Genomic DNA, 10,490 nt, shown 5'->3' on the forward strand with positions numbered 1-10,490 from the left:
TCAAATGTATTTATGTAAAGCGCGTTACAAAAAAAGAAACGGTATGTAAAGTAAATGTATATCAACATAATAATGACACGCAATGGGATGTCAACATAGCGGCGACCATGAGGGGGCGCCCCGCTCCATGTAGAATAAAACCGCTTTTTTATCCCTACAAGACTGACAGGACTTGAGTCTTTATCGCACGTGGTATTTCTCAAAACACCCTTTAAGATTTTAATGATCAAAAATGTGACTGAATGCACCGTTAAGCGGGACGTCCAGACTTCCCCCAGCCCTTTCCGTTTAATAAAAGGTCACTCGGTTTATGTAAGCAGTTTTAAAGTGCTGAAACTTTTGAATTCGGTTATTGCTGGACGGTCGAGCCGCTTCTCTTCCATCGCCCCACCTTGGTGATGATAAGTGAGCTAGAAACATCGTCCCATCATCATCCCTGCCCCTGCGCGCACCCCGCCCATCTCCGTTCCACTTCAGCTGCGCTTCCTTCTCATTCAGCAAACGCACTGTCCTGTGGCGAGAGAGGGGTCCTTTCCACCCCACAGCCAAACAAAAGAAGCCTGGAAAAGGAGAAAATCTCGCAAAGACTTCTTAAAGGGCAGGAGGACCCCTGAATTCTGCGTTTTTGTGTGAAGACAGCAGCGTTCTTGAGGATATTGCAGGAAGGAGCACTGGGAAGCTTTTTAATATCCATCTATTGTCAGTGTGTCATGTGGAGTGCGGGGTCACACAGGAGGATGACCTGTTTTTCACCTGTCGTTCTTCAGTGTGCATCTGAACTGCTTTGCTTGCGAGAAGACTCTCTCTGAACAATCCTCCAACACGCGCTCAGATGCTCACCTGGGTCTGTGTCCGGTTTGGGCTCCAGTTTTTCAAACCATCGCCTCAAAGATCTCACTGTCCGGGGTGATAGAAGCGCTGGAGCGATGCAGTCCATCCTGTCCTCTGCTGTCGTGCTGTAAGTTTCACGTGTAATTATTCAGTGTGACTTTTTTGTAGCGAGTCTCCATCTACTGATGGCTCCACCGTTTTGTCCAGCCTGAGCATTTGTTGTGTTTCCCATCTCTGGGTCAGACGATATAGCCTCAGCAGATGCTGTGTTCTCATAATAACACATCCCACCCAGTGTCTCCTCAGATAACAGCAGCATGCACACTGATGATGAGAGTTTCTAGGTCTGAATCCTGCTTAGACTGTAGGGTAGAAGTCCTGTGTTGGTCAATGACAAATAATGAATTAATAAAAAGAGAGAATTAATGGTGTTTGCTACACAAATCAAGCCGTGTAACCATTTACATTTAGCAAAACTCTTATTTTTAAAGTTCAAAAATACTTTATTGTATTATTTTAGTCATGAATATCACAAACGTTGATTTAGGCCACCTTGACCTGAAAAATGTGTTAAAATACGTGATTTTTTTTAACCTAATACTTCCGGCACCCAGTCATGAGGGTTTAAAGGGGGTCCCCTCTGTTTTATGGTTTTCTTGACACATGACAACAAAATGGCTTCCTGCATGTTACACCACAGTGACTTTAATTATATGGCCAGATGTTTTTCAATATTTTAAAAATAGTGCTGTCAAATCGATTAATCGCGATTAATCGCATCCAAATTAAAAGTTTGTTTAACCCTTTAACTGTCACCCCCCATTTTTTAAAATAGGCATGAAAGTGCACTCATCAACACGTTAGAATACAGATCTAAGGTTGGTCTCTTTTTTTTAAAGAAAACAGTCAGCAGATTATGGCAGAAGTGGAAAGAAAATGCGCTGTACCATTTTTATTGTATTTTATATAAAATGCATATTTTACATAACAGGTTTTACCCTAAATTTGATATCAAATTGAAGCCTTATGTCTAAATAAGTTATGTTCCAAATTTGAAGTTGACATGAAAAAAAAATGAGGTTCCTGTGAAAGTTTGTTTAGAAAGTTATACCACAAACAACCACCGGGTACCATACAAACTCTATAGAATTTTTTAAAATGCATTTTTCTGTCACAAAAGTCTAAATTACTTTTATCACAAAATAACCACCAAATATGAAATCCTGAGATTCAGACCTTTCCAATGACATGTTTTTTGTCAAGATTATAAAAAGTTTGGATTCTAAAAGACCGTAACGCATTTTGTAATATGACACTTGATACCGCTGCTAAGGGGGAGGAGACGGCCAAAAGATTTTACAGTACTATTTCCATGGTAACACGATGTCCGATTTCAAAATGGTTTTCATAGGATGATTTTTGGGCTTCTAAGCTTTCAAATGATATATAATTTATGATGATTACTGAAATATTTGATACAGAAAAAGGACAACGAAAAAAAGAGCGCCAAGCGTCCCACAGGTGGGATGGTGACAGTTAAAGGGTTAAATAACATATGTGTGTGTGCTGTGTATTAAATATATACATGTATGTGTGCGCATTTATATGTACTTAAAGGTATAATCAGTACACATACAAATGTAAACAAACTTTTAAATTGGATGCGATTAATCACAATTAATCTATTTTACCGCACTAATATATATATATATATATATATATATATACATGCACATGTAAATATTTCTTAAATATATACGTATGTGTGCATATTTATATATACTTAAAAATATACACAGTACACATACATATGTAAACAAACTTTTAATTTGGATGCGATTAATCACAATTAATCAATCTGACAGCGCTAATATATATACACATGCACATGTAAATATTTCTTAAATATATACGTATGTGTGCATATTTATATATACTTAAAAATATACACAGTACACATACATATGTAAACAAACTTTTAATTTGGATGCGATTAATCACAATTAATCAATCTGACAGCGCTAATATATATACACACCCACATGTAAATATTTCTTAAATATTTACATGTATGTGTGTGTATATAAATATACACAGTACACAAACGTTATGTAAACAAAAATGTTTATTTTGGATGCGATTAATCACGATTAATCGAATTGACGGCACTATTTAAAAACTTTTATTGTATTATTTTAGTCATGAATATCACAAACACCACCTTGACATGAAAAATTTGTTAAAATATGTGATTTTCTTTTTTTAAACTAATACTTCTGGCACCCAGTCATGAGGGTCTAAAGGGGGTCCCCTCTGTTTTATGGTTTTCTTGACACATGATGACAAAATGGCTTCCTGCATGTTAGTTACACCGCAGTAACTTTAATTATGTGGCCAGAAGTTTTTTTTAGTATTTTAAAAATAGTGTAAACTTATGTAAACTTTGTATTTAAATAAGATTAATCACAATTAATTGATTTGAGAGCACTAATATATACACACATGCACGCTCACGCATATTTCTTAAATATATACCTCTATGTGTGTGTATATAAATATACACAATACACACACGTATTATATGAACACAGACTTTTATTTTGGATGCACTTAATCACGATTAATCGATTTTACAGCACTATTTAGAAACTACTTGAGATAAAAATTCTTTTACTTCTTTTTTTATTTTTTAAATATTATAACATTGTACCACTACTTATACCAAGATTTCATCCTTCAGTAATTTCAGATTTTATTTTTAGAGACAGTTTTAGAGACATTTTTTATATGAAGCCCCAGAAAACATGTATTTTATTTAATGCACGTAATATATCCACACAAAAAAAATAAGCATCATTTACCCATATATCAAAACCAGTAGTAATATTTTATTTACCAAAAAGTGTTGTACACTAGAAGAGACCAGAGTTGGTTGAATCAGGGGTCATTCATGGGTCATAATCACCAAAATGTCACTTTGGAGTGTTTGTCCTCCTGATAGTAATAGATTAAAACCTGTCAAAACTTTTAATTTTTATGCCAAAACAAAAAGCCCTTAACCCCTCCAGCTAAAAATAATTACAGAAAGATATAAAACATAAGAATGTGGGTTAATAAAAATGGGAAGCAATTACATTTTGGTAGATTTGGAAGCCTGTGATACATTATGATGCTTGGCTGACATCATTTAAGAAAAGAGAGTGAGTGAGGTTGGTTGGCATATGTATAAAGTATTATTAACAATTTATAGCAGATTTGAACACTGATCTTTAAATACATGCAGACACTCACATGTGGTGCTAGTTTGAGCTAAAATAAACATTTTCATCTTCTCTTCTTGTTGTCTCTCTCTTATAACTGTAGTCTTTTAACACTGTGCCAACCAACCCTAAAATAATATAATGAATTTTGAAAAAAGAGAAATATTTTGTAACACTAAGTCCCTTTTACCTATAGACATATCTTAGCAGTTGATGCACCAGAGATTCAACAAAATTTGAAAAGTGTGCCATCCAACCACAGTTTCCCTTACATAGGTTAGAAGAGCAATTAGAGCGAATGCAAATGTCACACAATGACATGTGTCTTTTCTATTTCTCTTTGGCCAGATGCTTCCAGGTCGTGTTACTGTTCTACAGCCCATTACAGGTGCTTACAGTCTGCATGTGTTACGGATAATAAAACCATATATCAATTGATAGTTCATAAATCAATAAAAGTGATTTGTGACCGACTTCTGTGTTTGTGCAGGTGTTAGCGGTGGAGAACGTTAACTTTGGAGTACACGTAGAGAACCAGACAGGGGTGCGAGACGGCCTGAGCCGGAAACACCATCGGGTTTACCAACTATACAGTCGGACCAGCGGAAAACACGTCCAGGTGCTAGGCAAGAAAATCACAGCCATGGGAGAGGATGGGGATAAATATGGTAAGGAATCATTTGAATGTGTCAGCCTACCTGTATATTAATGTCTATCTATCTATCTATCTATCTAATAAAAAATATAATTATAAATATATAATTTATATAATTATAAAACAAATACATGTAAAATAATCTTTTGATGAAATCGCTAAATAAACCTAAATGTGTGTTAAATAAATGTATAAATACACATATAGCGAATATTTTTTTTAAAAAGTAATTACATCTACAATTATTGTAAAGAAGTTAAAAATCATCTGCCAATCATAGTTGTCTTGCTAAAATGTTATTTCTTTGACAGTGCATCTGAGTGTCAGTTACATCCATTTATATTCCTGCATGTTTGTATTTTTATGTTTCTTCACAAGCCCAGCTCGTGGTGGAGGCCGACACCTTTGGGAGTCAAGTGAGAATAAGAGGGAAAGAGACAAACTACTACTTGTGCATGAACCGTAAGGGGAAGCTTGTAGGGAAGGTGAGTTCATGAAAAATTACTGTGCTTAATATTGTAGGGCCAACATTTAAATCACTCATGCCCTGAAGAGACGTGAGAAAGTGATTTGAAATAATAACCACAAGTCGCCTGTCAGTGTGAAAACCCCATAAAATGCTAATCTTTGCTGGCAAAAACAAGCTTATTTCATATAAATTCAATGAGATTTAAATTTTAGGAGACTTCTTTTCGCAAAACAAAATTTTCAGAATAGATTTTGAGCCAATTATAGCAATATACCTAGAGCTAATTACACTAACTGGACACTTTATTAGGTACACCTTGTTAGTTTTGGTTGGACCAAGGATCAAGAAACAAGGTTGAGTCATAAAGGGTCAGCAACATTACTCAGGTTGGTAATAAGGGGCCCAAAGTTTGCAAGAAAATACTCCCATACTATTACATCACCAACCTGGACGGTTGATACAAGGAAGGATGGATCCATGCTTTCATGTTGTGTGCAAAATCTGATTCTACCATTTGAATATTGCAGCAGGAATTGAGACTCATCAGACCTGGCAACCTTTTTCCAATTTTCTGTTGTCCAAATTTTGCCTGTGGCTTCAGTTTCCTTTTCTTAGCTGACAGAAGTGGCACCTGGTGTGCTCTTCTGCTGCTGCTTCAAGGTTCAACGTATTGTGCTTTCAAAGATGCTTTTGTGCAAACTCGGTTGTTACGAGTCGTTGTTTGAGTTACTGTTGCCATTCTGTCAGCTATTCTCCTGACCTCTAGCTTCAACAAGGTATTTTAACCCACAGAACTGGCACTCATTGGATTTTTTTTATTCATATTCAGACAGTTCTCTGTAAACCCTTGAAAAGGTTGTGTGTGAAAATCCCAGTAGATCAGCAGTTTCTGAAATACTCAGACCAGCCCGTCTGGCACCAACAACCATGCCACATTTAAAGTCACTTATATCACCTTTCTTCCCCATTCTGATGCTCAGCACATCGTCTTGACTGTGTCTACATGCCTAAATGCACTGAGTTGCTGCCATGTGTTTGGCTGATTAGATACATTGCCTTGCAAAAGTATTCATACCCCTTCATTTTTTTTTTTTTTTTCACCTTTTATGGTTCTGCCTTAAGTTAAACTGCTTTAAATAACAATTTTTACATCAATCTACACTCCATACACGATAATGGAAAAGCAAAAAACAGGTTTTTAACATCTTTGCAAATTAATAAAAATAAAAAGCTGATTGCATAAGTATTCATACCCTTATCTGGGAAAGTTGAAATTGTAGCATTCATACTGCTTGTAGATTTTACTACACTTTAAGTGAAGTTAACCTGTGGCAAATTCAGTTAAACGATTATGACTTAGAAAGGCGCACAAGGTCTAATAGCTGAAAATGCATATCAAAGCAAAAACCAGGCCCTGAGGTAAAAAAAAAAAAAAAAAAACCTGCCTGTTTGCATCAGGACAGGATAGCATCAAGCCACACATCTGGGGAAGAGTTCAGAAAAAAATCTGCTGCATTGAAGGTTCACAGAAGCATTTTGTCTCCATTACCCTTAATGGAAGAAGTTTGAAACAACCACAACTCTTCCTAGAGCTGGCCTCCTGGCCAAACTGAGCAATTGCTGGAGAAGGGCCTTGGCTAGAGTGGTGACCAAGAAGCTGATGGTCACCCCAGTTGAGCTCCATGATCATATATGCAGATGGGAGAAAGTTACAGAAAGACAATCATCATTGCAACACTCCACCAATCTGGGCCTTATGGTGGTGTGGCAAGACTCAATCCTCTCCTCAGTGAAGACATATGAAAACACACTTTGAATTTGCAAAAAAGCAAAGGACCCTCAGACTTTGAGAAACAAGATTCTCTGGTCTGATGAACCTCAATTCCAAGCATCATTTTTGAAGGAAACCAAGCACTGCTTATTACCTGCTGAGTACCATCCCAAAAGTATAGTTTGCTGGTAGCTGTTTGTGGGGCTGTTTTTCAGCGGCAGGGACTGAGGGACTCGTCAGAGTAGAAGAAAATCTCAATGCATCAAAATATTGAGATAGCCTTAATGAAAACCTAGTCCAGAGCATTCAGAATCTCAGACTGGACAGAAGGTTCACCTTCCAACAGGACAATGACCCTAAGCACACAGCAAGAGTGGCTTACAGACAACTCTGTGAATGTCCCTGAGTGGCCCAGCCACAGCCTGGGATTGAACCCAAACAAACATTTCTGCAGAAACCTGAAAATGTCTGCCAGACCCCATCCAAGCTGACAGAGATGGAGAGGTGAAGAGGTAAAGTTAAGAATGGCAGATAATTGCCAAATGCTGATGTGCAAACTCTTGCTACCCTTGAGTTATGAATATGAATACTTATGCAACGTACTTATTTTAATATTTATGAAGTTGTGACAGTTCTGTTTTTGCTTTGTCATTATGATGAGTGTAAATTGATGTGGGAAAAAAAGTTATTTAAAATAGTTTAACATAAGACAGCAGCATAAAACGTGAAAAAAAAAGGGTATGAATACTTTCGCGATGCACTGTATGTGTTAAAGGAACACTCCACTTTTTTAAAAAATAGGCTCATTTTCCAACTCCCCTAGAGTTAAACAGTTTTACCTTTTGGTTGGTCAAATCAGCTTCAATTATCTATGCTAAGCTATGCTAAAAGTGCTACCGCCAGACCCGGAGATCAGCTGAATGGGTTTGAAAATGGTAAAACTCAACTGTTTAACTCTAGGAAAGTTGGACAGTGAGCCTATTTTCAAAAAAAGTGGAGTGTTCCTTTAATGAGCAGTTGAAAAGTTTGAAAAAACCTAATAAAGTGGCTGTTGAGTGGACATTAAACATGCCTTTTTTAAATTAAAATACATATGCTTTTCCATTTCAGAAAGACAGCAGCGTAAATGGAGGCTGCATTTTCATCGAGATAATGCTTGAGAATAACTACACCGCTTGGATGTCAGCTCGCTACGTGGGCTGGTACATTGGCTTCACTAAACGGGGACGACCACGCAGAGGTCCGAACACATTACCCAACCAGCGAGATGTGCATTTCATGAAACGCTTCCCTCCAGGAGAACAGCCCGACCTGCAGCCTTGCAGCTTTACCACGGTCAGCAAGAGGAGCAAAAGAGTCCAGCAGACCTCTACCTCTTCTCCACCACTTCAGTAATACAACACTGACAGCTGCACAAGGATCACCTCTTACAGAGGATCTAGAGACGCTCTTCCTTAAAACGCAAGTAGGTTAGACTTTAGGACCGACCTCTTGGCAGAAGTCACAAAGGACAAGGTTGCTTAAACATTGTGTAATCATGCAAATATAACCAAAGACTCCTGGGCAAGTGTCCAGTCACTGAACCCTGACAACAAGGGGACCAAGCACTTCAGAGGCCAAAGAATTCACCTCTAATGTCCAGTGCCACTATAAAAGAGCAAATAGCTCTACTTGCGAAGTTGAATGACTGGAAACTGGCAAGTGCGTGGTTTAATATGCATTAGTTGAGACTCTGCGACTTGGGTGCTTATGACCAAAAGGGCGATTAAAGGACCTGCTTTGTAAACTCATCAAATGTCAACCTTGGGCCTATAAGAGCCATGAGATTGTAAACAAGAACCAAAGTCAAACAGAATGTATTTGTCAAGAAAATCTTATTAGACCTTCATGGTGAATGTGTAGTTTGGGTTTTGCCTCAGATACTTAACATTTTACTAGGAGCATTGAGAGAATTTTATATTATATTCATCCAATGGAAAAAGTGTAATTTAAGGAGCGATACACACTACCATTCATAAGTTTGGGGTTGGTAAGATTTTTAAATATTTTTGAAAGAAGCTTCTATATTCTCCAAAAACTGCATTTGATTAAAAAATAATATTGTGAAACAATTACAATTTACAGAAACTTTTCTATTTTAATATATTTTAAAATCTAATTTATTCCTGTGATGGCAAAGCTGAATTTTCAGCAGCCGTTCCTCCAGTCGTAAGAGTCACATGATCCTTCAGAAATCTTTTTTAAATGCAGATTTTCTGTTCAAGAAATATTTCTTATTGCCGTCAGTTTTTGTGGAAATCAAAAGTCCAAAAGTACAGTACAACAGTTTTTAATATCACAATTGATCAATTTAATGCAGCTTTGCTGAAGAAAAGTACTTGCTTTCAAAGTACAATAATCTTAACGACTCTGAACATTCGAATGGTAGTGTAAATATAATTTGGCAGCACAGAATGTCAAACTAAATATTGTGACCACTAAAAAGATGGTAGAATCCCCCACCACCCACAAAAGAACATATGAGAAAAGGGCCTATAAATGAACACGTGAGCTAACACTGATCTGTATGGAAACCAGTTTCCACCACTTAATTAAAAAATAAATAATTGCAACTAACAATTCTGACTTTTTTTTTCCCCCTCAAAATTGCAAGTTTACATATCGCAGTTCAGACTTTTTTATAATTGCGGCTTATCAAGTTAGAATTGCAAGATATGTATTACTCGTAATTGTGAGTTTCTGAGATATATCCAGAATTGTGCAATATCAATTTACAATTCTGACTTTTCTCAGACTTGCAAGTTTATACCTCGCAATTGTGACTTAACTTGCAATTATGCGTTATAAATTCAGAATTTCAAGATATAAATTTACAATTGTGAGAACAAGTCAGAACTGGGAGATAGAAACACATTTGTGAGGAAAAAAAATTAACTGCAAAAAACTTGTTTTTGTGAGGAAAAAAAAAAAAAAAAAAAGTCAGGATTAAGTTATCTTGCAATTCTGACTTTATTTCTTCTAATTGCGAGTTTTTAATCATGCAATTCTCAGAGAAAAAAAGTCAGAATTGGGAGACTTAAATTCACAGTTGCAAGAAAACGTCAGAATTCCGAAATACAAATTCGCATTTACGAGAAAAAAAAAGTCAGAATTGTGACTTTAATCACGTTATTGAGGGAAAAAAAAAAAAAAAAAAAAAAAAAAAAAAAACTGAATTGTGTGATTTTGCAATTTTGACTATTTCTTGTAATTGCGAGTTTGAGAAATTGTGCAATATAAACTCACAATTCTGACTTCTCATAATTGCAAGTTTATATCTCACAATTGTGACTTAACTTGCAATTGTGCGTTATAAAGTCAGAATTTCGAGATAGAAACGCATATTTGCGAGGAAAAATTTAACTGCGAAAAAGTCAACAGATACAAACTGAGTTCCAATACAAACTCGCACTTACAAGAAAAAAGTCAGAATTTGTAGTTTAATCATGCAATTGAAAAAAAAAG

General features: G+C 36.3%; 1 protein-coding gene across 1 annotated transcript; it reads left to right on the top strand.

Annotated features, from left to right (window-relative positions):
* The first annotated feature begins 361 nt into the window (after nt 1-361).
* On the top strand, nt 362-8,381 carry fgf18b (fibroblast growth factor 18b). The gene is made up of 5 exons (XM_051121756.1): nt 362-958; nt 4,440-4,479; nt 4,582-4,759; nt 5,125-5,231; nt 8,097-8,381. Exons 1-5 carry the CDS (start codon nt 927-929, stop codon nt 8,379-8,381), a joined length of 642 nt encoding a protein of 213 aa, XP_050977713.1. The 5' UTR covers nt 362-926.
* Nucleotides 8,382-10,490: the final 2,109 nt, after the last annotated feature.

This window comes from Labeo rohita, chromosome 10 (assembly GCF_022985175.1).
Source record: "Labeo rohita strain BAU-BD-2019 chromosome 10, IGBB_LRoh.1.0, whole genome shotgun sequence".
In the NCBI taxonomy this organism is placed as follows: domain Eukaryota; kingdom Metazoa; phylum Chordata; class Actinopteri; order Cypriniformes; family Cyprinidae; genus Labeo; species Labeo rohita.